We start from the raw sequence: 18812 nt of genomic DNA on the forward strand, positions 1-18812 counted from the left end.
CTTGGCAGGATTAAACTGTGCCAGCCTCTATGGCCGACACCTGACACCCCCTCACCCATCTCCAAATGCACACACACACACACACACACACACACTCTTCCACTCCGCTGCACTCACAAATAGATCCCCTGGCTTGCCGTCATGGCTCTGGGTATGAAAAGGGCTCGGCTGGTAATGAGGTCACTCACTTACTGTCTGTCCTCCGCCCGATCTGCTGCCCACCAGGAGGGACAGAAGGACCAGAGCTCAGCATGTCGGACCAGTCGGCGTTTGACACGGACGTATGGACCCTGACCCGGTTCGTCATCGAGACGGGCCGCCAGGCTAAGGGGGCGACCGGTGAGCTGACCCAGCTCATCAACTCCATTCTGACCGCCATCAAAGCCATTTCCTCTGCTGTGCGCAAGGCAGGCCTGGCCCACCTGTAAGTACTGAGGTACTGGAATAGGCTTATTTGGCACCAGTGATATATACTGTATATATGCGGCATCATACAACAAACTGATGTGATTAAACAAAGACTGAGGTGCAGGTTTTTTAAACTGACTGACGCTGCTTGCATCCCTCTACAGAGAGGTCAGAGGTGAAGGTCAGCTGCAGAACAGCAGTCATAGAGCTGGCAGGAATTCAGTGTCTTTCTAAAGCTGGCTCTTTGACATTTCACTTCACTGGCAAAGTAGATTTGGGAACCAAGAGTGTGTTCCTCCTTGACTCAACCACAGAAGCAGTGGAGCGACAGAGCCAGTCGTGCTGATATGATTGATTGTTTTGTGCCGCTGTATTGTAAGCAAGACAGTGAGCTCTGCGTGAGTTTAGGTGCATTTCAACACTCTAATCTGGAAGTATGAAAAGATTGTGCAGCCTTTTCAGTGTCTTGTCAAGCAGAAGATAACACGGTAAAATCGTGATTGCACGAAGTTTTTGATTCGTTGAAATGTGGCACAATGACCAGTTCTTTGTTGAGGGAATTCACCTTGGAGGGAAGCCAGCAGTCTGCACAGTTATGTGAGTCAACCGAGAGGCTGAAAAGGGATTTCTGACTTCACCTTATAGGCTGCACACAAATGTTAACATCCAAGAGGGGTCCTGTCCTTAATCTTAGCCCTGCACAACCAAAACCTGGACATACAGTAACCATTACATTAATGGGTGTGACTCTTGTTGAGAGGGACGCACACAGCCTGGGAGTAAATGCTCCTGTTGATGCTGTTAGAGTGAATAAAACACCTGAAAGGCACCAGCCCTTAAAGATCAGGTACCACCAAACTTAGGTCAAGTATAAATGAATATTTGCCCAGTTCTTAGCTGATATTCATGCAGTAGTACTGTAAATGGTAACTCTTCAAGCATTTATGTACTATAAGGTTTGTAACAGATTATAATGGAGTTGTATGCAGATGTACGTACAGCATTTTCAGCATCATTCATCTTATTATTTCAGCTGTGTTTGACTTTGTTGTCCTTCACAGTCTGTCTATACAGCATCCTTCACTTATACATGTTGACAGGAGCTGTTCGAACTGTTGTCACAAACATTAATAACACTTCTACCTGCTTACAACTGCATCGTAGTCTCATAGACTATTTTTTGAATGTTTGCATCTGAATGGGAGGATGTGACTGAAAGGGTTGCCCTGAAAATGTTCCATATGAGAGAGAGTTACTGAAACCGCGCCAACACACAAAGAATGAATCATTATTCACAAACACACTGGAGTTATGTAACCAGACACAAACCAACACTGTCTGAAACTGAATGAACTAACTAGCTGTCCCTCGACCAAGTTTTCCGCATGTGAGACTGAAGCTCGGCTGCTGATTGGTCCACACAGGCAGGGCTTGGCGGGCTCAGTGAATGTGACGGGGGACGATGTGAAGAAGCTGGACGTGCTGTCCAACGACCTGGTCATCAACATGCTGCAGGCCTCCTACAGCACCTGCTGCATGGTGTCCGAGGAGAACAAGGAGCTCATCGTCACTCCCAAAGAGAAGAGGGTGAGGGCTGCGCTGTGCAGGAGGACACCTGTCCCATGATTCACTGGTTGACTGGACGGTGCAGATTTTCTCACAGATGTGAACTAATCAAAAGTAATGGAGGAACCGTTCAGTGGCTGCTCGCTCTGAACGACTTATCATACCTGTTTATCCTGACACTTTTATTTTGGAGGGTTTGTTTAGAGGAAAATATAGCACAATAATACAGCACAGAATATTGGAAATGTGCTGCTCTGGAAACTCCTCAGAAGACCAACACATGCTTGTGTAGTGTTTGGTTTTGAATACAGTACAATTGAACATGAGTCCACAGAGACAACAGTTCACACAGGCTTGAACATTGTGCCCTCTGTGAACACACTGTCTTCATGCCTTCTTCTAAATGAATATTGCATGTTAAATGAAACTCCTGGCTGCTGCTGAACCTATAAATTATTCAGATGTGACTAACAAAAGGAGCTTAGTAAATTAATATCACATCTACAGCCACAACTGGACGCTGTGTACTATTTCAGTTCAGAAGCCTTCTTGTCATTCTTGCATTGCAACAAAATTCACTGTCTTTTCTCCTTCTGACATACTCCTGACCTGACTTGATTTTGTCACAGGGAAAGTACGTGGTCTGTTTTGACCCTCTGGACGGATCCAGTAACATCGACTGCTTGGCTTCTATCGGCACCATATTTGCCATTTACAAACGGGTGAGTCTGACCTCTGCGATGACACACAAACCACGCGGCCGCTGGAAAGAATACTCCCATATCACAACATGTTCTTAAGTAAGAAAGTTATAAAAGAAACATGGGGTTAAAGTTCATGAGGCTCGTTCCAGACATAATAAACTCTCAGGGAAAGCATGTATTGCCGTAGGAAAGAATGCAAAATCCCTGCAGCAAAACTTAATTAACTGGAGTTTTTCACTTTTTAACTGCTGATGAAATGGCTGATTATATGATCATGACTCTTCTCTGAATGCATTTAATTATGTAGTTTGTTACTAAAAGAATTCTACATGTACAAAAGAAACATAAATAAATTAAAAAACTAATACATTTAGAAAAACAGGCACAAAAAGTAAACTTATTTCTTTTATCAACTACTAACTGCTAACTATGACATCACAACATTCATCCCACTTTATGAAATATGAGGCTGTGAGTGTCAGAATAGCTTTAGCTCAGGATATTGAAGAGTGTAAATCCACAGTTTGAACATGCAGTAATGCTCACTAGACACAAGGGGGCACTGCTGTCCAGGTAACTCAGGTTGCTGCTGGCTGAGCTGCATCCAAAGTGAGTCATTAATCATTTGCAGCATTACACTCTGCTGCATTGGCCTAAGAAAAGGAGAAACTATGCAGGCAATTTGCCTTTCTCACACTTAAACATGTTAAACATCTCACAACACAAAGCTGCACATGCACACACACTGTGTGCGGAGAGAGCCTCAGTGTGGGAGAAAACAAGATGCATTTCCAGGCTTTTCATTTGAAATAGTAAAATCAGTGACATCAGGTTGTTGCTCCTGTGTAACACCCTCACACACTAGGTTGGTGTTATCTGGGGAACTGAAGTCTGCAGGACACCACTGTTGATGTTTTCTTCTCCCGGCGGGTCGCTCAGGTATCAGAGGGGGAGCCCACAGAGAAAGATGCCCTGCAGCCAGGAAACAACATCGTGTGTGCGGGCTACACCCTGTACGGCAGCGCCACCCTGGTAGCCCTCAGCACTGGCGCTGGCCTCAACTTCTTCATGTTGGACCCCGTGAGTACTATTAAATCTTGAAGATCTGTGTGTCCAAAGTGCTCTGTGATGGCGAAATGAGAGGAAGGAAGTGAGATGAGGGGCCCACCGCTGTCTTCTTCTTTGATATTCTGCTCGACTCTGCTTTATTGGCTCTCCCTTTGCGCCTCTTGCTGTCACAGTTTACTGTCAGATGCTTTTATTTCCCCCGAGCCGCTTTAATTTGAGAAAACATATTAACCTGTCAGTCATTCCTCTGTGTTGCAGATCTGCACAGTGCAATCAGGGATGTGGGGGACAATAAACACACATCAGTCCCTTTTTATGTGGCAGAAAGTGTGCCACCTTCACTGACCTTATACAAATCCTTAAGAAATCCAGCATAAGTAGAACTTACTAGTATAAAAAAGAGCAAAGAGACAATAACTTCAAGACATGTTTTTTGTATGTATTGTTGGTTGATGTCACTGACTTGCGCTCATCCTTTTTCATTTTTGCACAATTATTATCCTTTGTAAATAATTTTTCAGCGTTATTTTCAGTCAGTAAAAGCCTCACCGTTCACACGTGGATTTACCCATATCATATTCTTCATCTTATGCCAGATTCAGCTTTATTCACAAGTAGAAATCCACAAGGAATCAGGGGCAACAACAGATGATTGGGAATTTGCCTTCGGAAAAGCAGCTTTCGTTTTTATAGGATGAAAAGATTTACTGAATGTTTGTGAGTAACCTTGTTGTTGTTGTGCATCCAGAAACCCAAGAAAACCAGAGTGTGGCACTGTTTTCAAGCATGTACTTCACCAACCACGGCACTTTTCCCTATTGAGTGTGTTTCTGTCTATTATTCATGTGAGGCACTCGCCACATGTGATTTCTTTGTTGAGCTGCATTTCTTGCATGAATGGTGCTACAAAAAATAAATGTAATTATTATTATTAAATGCTATGTTGGTGTTCCTCAGGCCATCGGTGAGTTCATCCTGATTGAGAGGAACGTGAAGATCAAGCAGAAGGGGAAGATCTACAGTCTCAACGAGGGCTACGCCAAGTACTTCCACCCCTCCATCAACGAGTACCTCAAGCACAAGAAGTACCCAGAGGTGAGAAACTACTCCACACACACAAACATACATCATCCCCCTTTTGATCTGAGGCACATTTGGACATTGATCAGCTCTACTTTGCGTTTGTGGGTGTGAATCTGATGCCTGAGATGACAGAAATGTTTCCTAACAGAGCTTCCATTTTGCTGACGCACAGCTGTGCTCATGCTCAGTCCTGAGGCAGGGTTTCAAACACCAGCGGCCTCTCGCACTCGTCATGTGAATACCGACCGAGCGTTTGCTCTGGTAGAATGACTCTACATGAGGCTTCTGGTTGGGAGCACAGAAAAGCTGTTTGTTTCAAAGGTTATCAGCAGATTGGAGCAGCAGAAATAATGTACGTTTATGTTCCACATCAAGAGGAAAAGCCGCTTTTACTCTTTCTTTTTTTAACTTTTTCCCCTCCAGAATGTTTCCCTTTTCAGTCTACACTTTGCACTGAGACGACCTGTTGTCTGTCTTTATGGCTGGAACAAACATACAGCGTACATGTGCTGTCGTTTTCAGGAAGGTTAAAAGGTTAAAGTACAGGTGCTTCATACAACCAGGTGTGTGTGCAAGGAGCAGCCATCCCGAGCCGAACATGTGCGTGACAGTCAGTCGAGCATGACTCTTCGGTCGGACGGTCAGCTGAGCTGCAGGATGGTGACACAGTAATGTCAGGAAACATGCTGTTCCTCAGGAAACTGCAGCTTCTCGTCTGGAAACTCTGACTTCCACACTCAGCACTTCTCCAGCACGATCACAGCCATGACTGCAAAGATTGTTTGGTTGTCAGCATCCTTTTCATCAGTGATGCGTGTGTTGATGAACCCTGCTTTGATGAAATATTGCCCATCTCTGAGGCTTCTTCATGACCCCAGTTGCACAAATATTTGTAATATTTTACTTTTACCATTCACACCTCCACCAATCTATGATGAAATACTCTCTCTCTGCTTGTCATTAACATGGATAAGTGGCTGTTTACATTGGTTGCAAAGTGTTCTTGAGGAGAATTCAGTTTTTATGCACCACATATCTGGAACAAACTGCCAGACACCTACAGGTCTGCTCCAACTCTCAGGCCTTAAAACTGCCTTTTATTAAATGCAACCCCATTTTAAAGTGTCTTTTTATTTTCCCTTGTGTTTCTCTTCTTTGTATCTCATGTAAAGCACTTTGAATTGTTGCTAAAAGGTGATAAACATAAGACTTTTATTGTATTTAAGGGACTAATTTAAGGTGAACATAACACACAAACATCAGTGTTATTTATATTGTGCCTTCAGTTCACAGACTGCAGCTCAAAGTGCATTACAGAACCAAAAGGAGACGAATGAGTTTAGGGGTCCGGTCATGTGTCTGCAGCAGGACGTGGCCGTCAGTTTTAGCATCTTATGATAGTTTCCAAATTGTTTCAGAGTCTTTTCCACCAAAGTCATACAACCATCATGATGCAGCACAGTGCAGCAGTAACCACAGCGTTCCTTACTGTCACATGTGCGTTGCTTTATCAAACAGTCAAAACTCGTCTCACAAGGTTGAGCTGGAATACAAATGCTATTGGAAAGACGCACAGTGAAGTTTAAGCCGAGCGTAAAGGTGCTACCTTTCCTCCTTTCTTTCTTTATGATTGGGACCTCCAACTGCTGAAACAAAACGCTGCTGCTGTCAGCTCACCGCCACAGGTGGCAGGTGCAGAATGATTTTCAATTTTGAGGCCTGGAAAATAGATGTTATAATTACTATTTTTCTTCCAATTCCACAAACCTTTTTATAACTTCCTGAACCATCTGCCACAGGCGTGACATGCATGTCATCTCACAGTGACACACTCAGGTTAACACCACCCGCTCCGTGCCTCCAGCTCAGCACTGCGTCAGGTCTGACTTCAGCTGTCATGCACTTTGTTTGAAGATCATTTTCACCCTCAGAAGCTTTCCCACGGCCTCTTGTCACTTCCTCTGCTCTGTCTTTTTCGTTTTCTCTTCATTTATTTTCGGACATTTCGTGTTTCATCTGTGGTCAGCTGGAGAGGCTCTCTGAAGAGTGTTGCGTAGTGTGGGTGGGTCTGCTTTTGGGAAATACTTTACACACGCAAACACACACACACACACACACCCTCATGATAACTGGGATGTGACTCAGCAAGCACATGACTCTGCGTCACGTTGGGCCGGCCTGAGCATGAAGCTCCCGTCAGGGCAGCTCCACTCAGACTCACCTGCACACACTGTGCTGTTTAGTTAAGAACTCAAAGAGGACTTTGAGCATTAAAGTGTGGATTGAGTGAACATGGCAAAATGAATTAAAGACACACTTTTCGCACTCTGAAAGTCCACTTTTTGAGCCAAACAGCGATATTGAAACGGTGTCCCCTCCCTTAATGTATGTCCCGGCTGCTGCAGATGGACTTTGGCCTGTTGACCTGTTTTTCCTCAGCAGCGGGTCAGAACGGCTCATGATCTCTGAACAAAACAAGCCTGCTGACGCCGCAGCTTTCAAATGAGCTGCCTGACTGACCTGTTTATATATGAGCCATTGGATTATGCTGAAGAATTATTATATGGGAAAACAGCCGAAACCAATAACAGACATTTCAAGCAAAGGTCACAAAAATCAGAAACTCTCTCTATCAGTGTGTCTTTTACATGGAGGATGTGGTTCTTTTTCTTTTGAACCACTTGTTGAGATTTCACATTGTTTTCACCAAACACTGCACTGGTGCACTGGACCTGCTGATGTCATGGAAACTATGCAGTGAAGTGTTTCAACTTAGGCATAAGATTCTTCATGCAGCCATATTCTGTGCATATTTTTGTCCATAATGAGGTCTTACTATCACTGAAAACTACCAACATTTAAGCTAAAACTAAAAGGATTTTGAGTTAAGTGTCACTTATGATACATAATGTGTGGCTGCTTTGAAGAAATCTGGGGTTAAACCCTCACATGGGGCCCTGTTTGTGGAGGAATATTTAACAGAGAGGAGAGCGAGACTGTTGCTGCACTAATATTAAAATGTACTCCTGCCTCTTGCAGGATGGCAGCTCCCCCTACGGAGCTCGTTATGTGGGCTCGATGGTCTCAGATGTTCACCGCACCATCGCCTATGGAGGGATCTTCATGTACCCCGCCAACGAGAAGAGCCCCAAAGGGAAGGTACGCACTGACCCTCACAGAGCCTCTAAAACCCTCCCGGTGTCCTCGGGTCAAAATGACCCACCGCTGTGTTTAACAAAAGAGACAAAATAACCCTGGAGATGACAAATCTGGTAGGTTTTTGAGAATATGGAGACAGCTGGAAAAGAATGGATGAGACTGAGCTGCCTGCCTACATAGGGCTGCTTGTCTTAGCAGGTGTATACAGGTCCCGAGGTGAGGCTGCAGCTAGTCTATGGGATGCAGAGAGTGGAAGGACACGATGCCACTCAAACTCTTTCACACTTACTCAAGACTGCTACGATGTGATAACAAAAGAAAAAAAAAGAAAAACAAAACTTATTGGCAGAAATAAAAATGCATTCAAAACTACTTTTTGCACATTTCTGCTACTTCCTTAGGCTATAGAAATACAACACACATATTGCTATACAGTCAAAAATAACAGCGTTGTAGAAACGAGTTGTGTCTCCTGAATAAATGCAGTTTTCTGCCGTGTGTAGAGGGAAAACTGAGGTATTCACACAATTTATGGTGAATGACAACTTCGGTGATTTGGTGTTTAAAATTCAGTTAAGTTGCTTTATTCTGGGGGATTAGCGAAGGCGGGTCATTTTGACCCAGAGAGCACGGGGTGTATACAGACTGCGAGGACATCGAGAAGGTTTTAATAAGAATGTCAGCCTCTGTGATTTCCTTGAAAGCCACAGGTCTTAAACACATTAAAAACTCTTAAATAATGCCAGAAACAAAAACAGATTTGAAGCATAAAACATGGTCACCACAACAACTCTGGCTGTGCTATAAAAGAATGTTCAACACAAACAAGTGGTGAGCCTGGAGCCCGAAACAGTTTACCATTATACAGCAGACAGTTAGCTGTCAAACCAGTGAATCACACTGGTTTATTATTGAGCTCAGTGAGTCTGAGCTCCAAGATTCTGGTCTTTTTGTGTTGCCTGATCTGTTACACAAGGCACTGGTGCTCTGTTTAATGACACTCAGACTGCACAGTGGGTGTTGCAGTGGTGTAACCTAAAGCTGGAGGTGTTTTCTCGTCCTGAGATAAATAAAGCTCAGAGACAGTCCAGGCTGGTCATAAAGATAAATGACAACCTCCCACCCACATTTCTTCCAGGCAGGGCGACTCTCTGTGACCCATTTATCTGGACATACTGTCATTCTTCACATCTCTCACAGTGTTTCAGTATCAGAGAGCTCAAATAACAAAACAAAGCATTCAATAAGATGTTAGCTTAGACAGCAGGTAGTGAAGTGAAGAGGAACACCTGCTTAATCTGCAGCTTGTCATTGAGTCTGTGACCTCAATGCTCCTGAAACATTACAGCAAACAGTTCGTCTCATAATGGCCCACATCCTAATGACTGACCTTTAACTTTGTGTTACACTCTGTTGACAGGGCAGTTTATTAATATAGCACACAGACACAGTGGTAGTTCAACATGCTTTACAAACCACATAGAAAAAGTAAGACGAAGTCCAATTACAGTATGAAAACTATCGTTTCATTTAAATGACTGTTTGCGTCATGTAGTCAGAACAGTTATATGTAACCTAGAAAACCAGAAAACATTCACATTTCAGCCAAATGTAGCCCAGTTTTAACTGGCCCATGCAGTCATATCCTTTATCCAATCATGTGTTCACAAAGTGGTGAACCTCGCTCCATCCTCACAAGGCGACTGAGCCTTTCCAGGATGCCCCTTTTATACCCAATCATGATACTATCACCTGTTACCAATCAACCTGTTTACCTGTGGAACAGGTATTTTTGGAGCATTCCACGACTTTCTCAATCTTTAGTTGCTCCTGTCCCAACTTGTTTGAAACATGTTGCTGCATCAAATTCAGAATAAACAGATATTTACAACAAGAGATGAAGTTGATGAAGTCAAACATGAAATATTTTGACTTTGTGCTGTTTTCACTTGTATGTCAAAAACTCATGTCAGTCAAAAAGGATTAGCAAATGATCACATCCAGTTTTATTTATGTTTTTAACAGCGTCCCAGCTCTTTAGGAATCAAGGTTGCAATGTGCTACTTTGGCTGCTGCAGACGGAAAAACAAAGTCATGGAGAACGATGTCATTCAAGAGGAAATCTCCCTAAAGACACTAAAAAAAACAGAAACTTAACGATGTTTTTCTTTAAATTTCCTCCATAAAGCTGCGGCTGTTGTACGAGTGCAACCCCATCGCTTTCCTCATCGAGCAGGCGGGAGGCCTCGCCACCACGGGCACTCAGAGGATCCTGGACGTTCAGCCTGAGTCGCTCCACCAGCGGGTGCCCTTCGTGGTCGGCTCCCCTGATGACGTCAACGAGTACCTGTCCTTTGTCAAGAAGTACCAGTGAAGCTGCAGCGGCTGCGTTTATGTCAGGATCTTCCAGTATTTCTGTGCAGTCTTAGTTATCTTTGGATCTCTGTGTAACCAGTGTGCGTTCTTGAGATCAGAGGGAAGTTATTTTGCAATCACTGTAAATGTTTGAGTTGTTTGGTATCATTCTTTGATCTGTGATCAGGAATAATTACTGTGCAGAAAAAGTGTCCTCTTCAGCGCTCCGTACATTTCAGCTTGTCCTTGAGCCTCTTTTAGAACAAATCTAGATTCATTAGTTAAAGATGTCTGAATTCCCTGAAACACAGCATTTTTTTCCTTGTTTTCAGTCGTCTTCACATTTTGACCGTAAGAAGAAAGAGGAAGAGTCCAGTTTCTTATTCACTAATGAGGTCTTTGAACCGGTCTAGTCTCAGGGAAGAGCTGCACTGATCAGCCTCCTGAAGCCGTTTCACTGAGCTGTTCATACAACCTACATTTTCTGACCTGATGCACACGTCAGGTCACAGTCCATCTTACTCCACCTGCATGAAGCAAAATGTTCTCCAGTATTTTATTTTGCCAACAGTGGTGTAGAAACTTCTTTTAATATCAGTTACATTCACATTCACTCTGCTGCTTTAAATGTTTTGTCACAAATTGCAATTAAAGCGTCTCTATGTGAAACTCTGGCTCTGATTAAAGGTCATTATTGGAAGTTCATGAATGACTTTTTAAATTTCCAGTGTTCATCAGACACTGTTGTTGGATCACACTGATGTTTTGTTTATTGCCATGTAGAATTTCCACTTGTTGGCCAAATGATCAGTAGTTCAGATCAGATCAAATCCGTGTTTTTTGTTGAAAGTACTTCCAACAAAAACTGTCATTCCATCTTTCCTTCTTCTGTTTCCTTGTTTAGTTTCCTTTTTTCCTTCTTTCCGTCTTTCCTTCTTTTGATTCCTTGTTTCTTTTCTGTCTTCTGTTCCCTTCTTTCCTTCCCCCATCCCTTGTTCCCTTCTCTTGTCTCCTTGTTCTCTTCTCTTGTTTCCTTGTTTGAATTGCTTGTTTCATCAGTATATTGATAAATAAAGGCATAAAAATGTAGAAAATTAAATTAGAATAGAGAAGACAAGATCTTTTGGTCCTTAAAGGAACTTTAACCTGGAGGCTGTTTCTGTAAAGACGAGACGCTTTAAGTTTTAAGTTGCTTTAAGTAGATTTTTTTCATTGCTGTGAAAACAACAAAACCATTGACCTCCATTGTTTTGTAGCAGCAGCAGAAGGTTCAGAGGCAGATATCTCAAAGCTTTGGAGCATGAAACCAAAACTGTCTGCATGGCTGGACACCATCGGGGGTAAGTGGGAAAAAGTTTTGGATTAAGTGAACTGACCCTTTAATCACTCTCTCTCCTTCTGGCTCCTGTCCCCCTTTTTTTTTTTTAGGTTGCTCAACTCATTCACCCAGCTGCTCTGTTTGCTCTGCATATCAGCCTGGACTGAACTCTGAGGTAGATGTGTTACGTGTGTGTGTGTGTGTGTGTGTGTGTGTGTGTGTGTGTGTGTGTGTGTGTGTGTTTGTACACACTCCTTTACTCTGACCAGCTTTACTGCTAAGACAGTAATAGCTTTTAACACTGTGATTTGGGTCAGTATCTGACCTAGAATTTCCAGTTGAACAGGAGATCTTCACTGGGTTCAGATCATTTACTTCAGTACAGTACAGTAACTAAAGGTACTACATTAATGTACTCAAGTAAAAGTACAATATTTGCATGAATTGCAGTGGAGTAGAAGTACAAAGTAGCATAAAATGGAAATACTGGAGTAAGGTTCAAGTATCTCAAAATGTATAGAAAATGTATATAATTATAAACTTTAACTCGCACCAGTAAAGCAGCCAACTCTACCACTACACGGCAGAAACAATCTGGCAATGAATCCTCCGCAGTCCACAGTCTTTAAGCTGTGCTTGATTGTGATGAGTCCCAGCTGTGTTGGAGCTCCCAAACCACCTGGAGAAGCACGTTCAGCCTCTGCCAACAAAGGACACACAGGAACCAAAGCCCCACACCTCTGCACAGCACACAAGAAAATACCAGAATTTCCCAAACCACCACAGGGTGCAGCGCTTACTGGTCATTATGTGACCTCAGATTGCTGTGTGTATCCAGTATGTCACTATATGGGACTGAAAAACTTGTGCTTAAAGGTTATTTTAACCTACAGAAATTCTTCTTAAGATTTCCTCTTCAAAATTTGTGAAAAACGTCTAAAAGAACAGTTTCAAGTGTGTTCACCTTATTACAGCACCTGACCCTTTGGAAAGTAATGATTCAGATACATGGCATGTTGATCTTCATATCATGTTGTGATAAAATCACCACAACCACCTGGAAGCCTGCAAGAAGTTTTAAATTAAACCTTTTACATGTGATTCAATGCAGCTGTAACTAATTTGCTGGGACTTTATTTTAACGCTGGTGATGAAACCATTAGTCAATCAATCGATTAGTCCAACGGCAAATGATAAATCATCAATAATGTGTCACTCAATTATTTAAATTGTGTATCTGGCAAAAATTCTAAAATGCTCTTCACTAATATGAGTATTTGCTGCTTTTAGCTGATGTATATGATTATGTGAATGTATGTTGAATGTATGTCAAAGGAACACTTCATTCTTCAGTTTATCAGAAACATTTAAAATCAGCAAAATAGGACATACGAGGTTTCCACTGTGTGGGTGTAAATAAAAGTAACAAGCAGCTAAAGTTGTGAGACAAATGTAGCGCAGTTCAAAGTGCAATAGCTGCCTCTGAGCGTGGTGAAACACTCCAGTAAAGTACAGGTGCAGAACCACAGATACATACTTGGTTACATTCCAACACTGAATAGAAGAAATCACGTGTTACAGCGCTACTTAAAAAATACCTTTAGCACTCATGTAAGGTGCCTCCTTATGAATCAACACCATTGTTAAGCAATGAATAATCCGATGAGGTCCCAGTGCCAGACGTCAGGGAGCAGAGCTGCTTTAACATGAGATCATGTGACTCAGCCTGTGCTGTACATGGCAAACCAACATGTGGGATCAGCAACAGTAAGTGTTGTGTTTGGAAGCTTCAGTCACAAGATTTAAAGATGAAGCAGGTCCAGAAATAATCCTGACCAGTTCCACTTATTAACATCTGAAAACATTATGCAGTGACATTGATACCTAAATGTATCAACAACTGTTACAAGACTGATGACTGATTATGTATGTTAACCACCTTTCAATGCTATCAAACCACAGCAGTGCTTTGAATTTTAGCATTATTTCATTAATCTCATTTAAATAAGAAGTTCATGGGTGTTTGTATAGTTAATTCTCAAAGAAACAATTATAATAAAAGGCTCCACAATTTTTTTCTGCGTGCTGTTACATGAAAAGTGTGCATATCCATGTTAGGTGATTTTGAAACTGAAATTAACTGAAATGTTGCCTTGTGTAATATCAGAGAAGATCCCTCCTCCTCACTTTAAAGCCCCCTGAACGAGCTGAAAAACACACATAGTTGTTGAACATAAAGCCGTCCGACTTGCACTTAAAAACACCCCAAACACCAAACTAGTGTTTCACAACTTTAATTGATCACAGTAAAAGTAGAAAAGAAAAAAAAAAAATCATTTACAATGACCAAAGCAAGTGTTCACATATCACTTATCGAATAGCATACACATATTTACAAATAAAACACTAGACTAAAATCTTTTCATAAAGTGGCATTAAAACAGCCAAAACAAAACGGCGCCATTTCCCTAAAAAAACAACAGTGTTTGTCCTCGCGGAGCGTCGCGGCATCTCCCGTCACCGCGTCGCCCTGACCGAAGCCTCGGCTCTCGTCTTCAGCCAAACTCCTGCAATAAAAATGCTATGGTGCTACAAAGTGGAGCTGTGCAAACGTTAGACGAGAGGATAACTGGCCGCTGTCGCAATTCCACAGTGGTTCTTCCTGTCTTTAGCCATGTAGATGTAGCCTTTGTCCCCCCACTTTTCACTCCAGCTGTGAGAAGACAGAGGGACAAACAAAAAGGTCAGGAAGTGAGAGGAACAGACTTCATTTGCTCCCTTTGTCATCTGCAGTCTTAGAGAATGTTAAATCAGAAGCCCAACAAAGGAAGTTCATTACATTTCAGGGCAAAGCTCAGCATGTCCCACTCACCTGTTCTTCACGATCCAGAACTTCTTGCCATCCACGTCTTCTCCCTCGAAGCCGTAACCCACCACCAGCACGCCGTGGTCCAGCTCCTCGCTGCTGCATTCCTTCTCATAGTAGATTCCTGAAAGAAATTCCCCAAAAGTACCACTGTTACATATAAAGCATCATTAAAAACAGGTGGCAGACACTTGCAAAAACAGACTATTCTTTGTTTCTTCACAAAGCCGAGAACACACCTGATTGGTAAAACTGGAAAGATTCGTGGCCGGCGTCGATGGCTACTGAGACTGGCCCCACAGCGGCCACGGCCTTCATCAGAGCGCGCTCCTTGCCGCTGGGGATGTCGACGAAACCGGTGTCGTTGGCAGAGTTGTACGTGGGGTCATAGTGGCATGGCTGGTCATCCTGGAAGGCAAGAAGAAGAAGATGAGCAGGGCATTATGGCTCCAACACAAACCTCTGAAGCCAACATATGATCTCCTGTAGAGATGACTTTAAGACATGTCCACTTGACTTTCCCCCCTCCTCCCATGAGATACGCACCGTTCCCAGGTAAGGATAAGAGTCCTCAGAGTCCAGGCCCTGGTTGTCCTCGATGTACTGGAAAGCCTGGTCCATCAGACCGCCATTGCAGCCCTCGTTGCCCTCGGGTCTGGAACAGTCCACCAGGTTCTGCTCGCTCAGCGACACCAGTTTGCCGGTCTTCCTGAAGTGCTGACCCTCCAGAGCTCCGGTGGTGCTGAAGGCCCAGCAAGAGCCACACTGACCCTGAGGGACAGAGGGTGGAAGGTTGTTTTAAGACTGATGAAGAAATACAGAGTTCCATTAATGTTTCCTCAAGATCAGGATCACTCAATCAAAACAACACTTTTACAAAAAAATTCTTCTTCTATCTTCCTGTCGTTTTTGTACTCGTACATTTAGCTCCTTCTACACAAACCTCTTATTGATAGTTTTATTTCTTTGGGTGTAAAAAGCCCTTGATGTTGTTCTTATGCCACCGTGTGTCTTATTATTACACCTCTTCTCTCTGATTCTGGAAAGCATTTTGTTTCCTGAAATAAAATTCGATTGGACGCTGCACCCTGACGCAGCACTTTGACTGAACGTTAACGACTGCTCCACTGTGGCCTCGCTTCCAGTGAACTGGTCAGGCTGGTCTCAGCTTACAGGGTGTTAATGTACAGCATGCCACGTGGGGGGACGGAGACCAGGCTGCGCACTCTGGCAGGAGGAGGAGTGTGTGTGTATGTGGAGCACAGAGATAACAAAAACAACCTGCACGCGGCCATCTTATCTTTCTGTTCAGGCAAAACATTTACTTCAGTGGACAAAGTGTCCCCGTTGCTTCAATTAAGCAAATCTGCAACAACACAACTGTTCATTCCCACATTACGCAATCGTGTTTATCGAGTCACTCTGACAGCTGATGTCGGGTTATTACAGAACCTCCTGGTTCACTAACATAGCTGTTAAAATAAACATACACTGTGTTTACAACATGAGTGACTTCCACTGGAACGATAACAGCGCTTAAAGAATCACTGGTTTTGCAGAGGTGGATACTTCAACCTTCCCAACACTGTGACTGTCAAATCTTCCCTACGCTTTTCCCTTTCACTGCTTCCAGGAAATGAAAACACACCTTGATAGTTCACCAGGTGTGGTTGCGACAGAACCCTGAGGCGACACAAGACATGAAACAGTCGTTACCTGGTCCTTAACGGGAGTGACGAAGCCTTTCTCCCTCCAGTCCACGGCACGTGGGGCCTCAAGGAAGTTGGGCTCCATGAACAGAGACCCCTTGAACTTCCTCTCTGTTTTGCGCTTGTAGCCGTTCATGAGCTGCCTGAACTCTTCCTGAGTCTGTGGAAGGACAAAGTAAAGCTGGTAAATGATACCGAGGGTACATGTTCACGAGTGAGTGTGTTGAAACTGTGGACTCACCATGTCTCCAAAGTGGTTCATGCCCAGACGGTAGGAGTGTGTGCCCATGGAGTGCTCCAGGTTGTGCAGCTCGATCTTCTTCAGGTTCTTCTCCCACACCATTCTCCTCCAGCCCTCCTCCTTCTACAAGACAAACAAAAAACACCAGTCAGACTCTTTGTCTTCTTGGTTCGGGGGACGGGAACAGCTTGCTGGGAACAAAGAAAAGAGAAAACGTCACCTCATGATAAGTTTTTGTGTGCCAGCTCTTCCACAGCTCCCAGTGCTGGTCCAGCTGTGGGTCCAGGCTGGGGGCTGAGAGGGCTGCACTCAGGCACACGGCCATCACGGCTACAGGCAGCATCGTTGCTTCCTACTGGAAAACAACAGGTCAAACAGTTAGGACGCCATTTCCAAACAAGCAGGTTAATCATTGACGCAGGCTTGACGTCCTGGGGAGGCAGACAGACTCCATGACAAAGACAGAACTTCTTCAGAAAAGTGTTATGCCGTGCAACCATCGAAATTCCTTCTCACATGTTTCCCCATCGTGATACTTGTCATGCATACAGATCCTGTAAAACAGCTTGCTCACTCCCATGATTCATAGAGAAACGGGATCCGCATTGAAGCTGCAATACACATTCCCGACAGTACAGTCATTCCCTGACCGCTCGGCCCAAAAACAGGGCCAAACGAAGATAATAAGAGCGGAGGGTCCTGACTATCATGTTATGTTTACAGGATGAGTACAGTGTTGCTCGTTTGCCGGCTGTTTTCCTGCAAGTTAGAAGAAGAAACTCCGAGATCCCAACAGTTGATCGAGCCTGTTGTTGTTTAGTTGGCAGTCACGGGATGTGCTGCGGAGACGGCACAGAGCCAAGAAACCGGCACGGACATCGAAACTACGACCAGGAAAACGAAAAGAAAACCAAAACTTTAACCGGCAGCTACCAAACAGCGGTCTTTTCAAACGGAGCCACTTCTAGGGGATGCTGGTTCGTTCTTAATTTAAAGCAATGGGGACAAACAAACAATGGCTGCTTTCAGCTAGCAGACGAGAGACGACGACGAAACAGCCGAATCAAACAAGATGGCTATGGCTGACGGATAACAATAAAATACAGGCATTTTTGACTCTACAAAGACATAAAAATAAGATATTGGTTTAAGCAGACATTTTTTAAAACGGACACTGGGATGTTGTTTATTGTGGGCTGAAAAATCCAGAAGAAACACAAATACTCATCAATATTATTGGTTTACATCCTAAATTTAGGTGTCAAGTTGAGATATTTTGATATCATTAAAGATGAAAAAATGAGGACTTACTGTATATCCTTCTCTGTTGAAGCCGAAGAAGATGAAAATAACTCCCTATGGTTGAGGTACACAAAGTTTATAAAGGCCCAACGAGCAGCAGAATGACGTCCCACGGAGCTCTCTGATTGGTCTGTTGCTTGTTTATTAGACCGATGCTCCGCCCCGACATGGGATGTCATCACGGAAGCACGTGATTTCTCCCTCCCAGGAGCAGTGTGGGACGTGTTTTTTCAGGATTGTTGCAGCGAGAACTGTGAAAACGGCAATTAATTATCTCGGGGTTGTTTGTTTTAACTTGTTTTACCCAAAAGACTCACGTTAAGATATTCATAGTGACTTTCAGTGTTGCTCAGCTGATTAAAACAGATCAAGTGAAGATAGGCCTTTCTTATTGATTAAGTTGGCCCTCAAGAAAGCCGACTGAGGCAAAAAATCCTGACCCACCCAACAGAACTGTCATTGATATTACTTGGCGGAAGTCTGACCATTCATTGGTATTAGAAATGGGGAGATAACAATAGAGGAAATGAAATGTGTAACTGTAACTGACAGGGCCAGTCCAAGACTTTGGACAGGATATACCCCCACAGCATGCACGTAAGCAATCAGAGTAGTGCAGGCTTCCCTCATGAATTTTTTGTGTGTTGAAGAACCCGGGTTTCTGTAATCAAAGCAAACTGATTTCCCAGCTAGATTTCTCCAGAACTGCCATGTGGAGGGGTGACCAGGATTTCTAAACCTCTTTTTATGTGTACACATGCGCATGAGAAAGACTTCAGACAATAAATGTCTTTCTGTGATGTCAGAAATGAAATGCACTGCAGAGAGAAGACTAAAACTGAAGCTCACACAAAGATACTGTTGGTTAACAGTCAGGTTATGAGCTCCTTGGTGGCTGCAGGAGAGTGATTACTGAACAGGCCTACTGGGCACCGATCCAGGGGCTACAGGGGTCAAGGAGGCTCCTGTAAGTTAAAGCCTCTGTATGAAATGACTGTATCTAACATCAGATAGTCAGACAATCGAAAAGTGG

General features: G+C 43.5%; 2 protein-coding genes across 2 annotated transcripts; one reads left to right on the plus strand and one right to left on the minus strand.

The window, feature by feature from the left end:
- Nucleotides 1–205: 205 nt before the first annotated feature.
- On the plus strand, nucleotides 206–11017 carry fbp2 (fructose-1,6-bisphosphatase 2). Its single transcript, XM_076730901.1, has 7 exons — nucleotides 206–424; nucleotides 1833–1995; nucleotides 2604–2696; nucleotides 3618–3758; nucleotides 4704–4841; nucleotides 7869–7988; nucleotides 10177–11017. Exons 1-7 carry the CDS (start codon nucleotides 252–254, stop codon nucleotides 10360–10362), a joined length of 1014 nt encoding a protein of 337 aa, XP_076587016.1. The 5' UTR covers nucleotides 206–251; the 3' UTR covers nucleotides 10363–11017.
- Nucleotides 11018–13939: 2922 nt separating this feature from the next.
- ctsla (cathepsin La) lies at nucleotides 13940–17925 on the minus strand. The gene is made up of 8 exons (XM_076730816.1): nucleotides 17789–17925; nucleotides 16698–16832; nucleotides 16478–16600; nucleotides 16244–16396; nucleotides 15074–15298; nucleotides 14767–14935; nucleotides 14534–14651; nucleotides 13940–14374 (listed from the first exon to the last, which is right to left on the minus strand). The coding sequence occupies exons 2-8, from the start codon at nucleotides 16818–16820 to the stop codon at nucleotides 14275–14277; spliced, it is 1011 nt and encodes a 336-aa protein (XP_076586931.1). The 5' UTR covers nucleotides 16821–16832; nucleotides 17789–17925; the 3' UTR covers nucleotides 13940–14274.
- Nucleotides 17926–18812: the final 887 nt, after the last annotated feature.

This window comes from Chaetodon auriga, chromosome 5 (assembly GCF_051107435.1).
Source record: "Chaetodon auriga isolate fChaAug3 chromosome 5, fChaAug3.hap1, whole genome shotgun sequence".
NCBI classification, from domain to species: Eukaryota; Metazoa; Chordata; class Actinopteri; order Chaetodontiformes; family Chaetodontidae; genus Chaetodon; species Chaetodon auriga.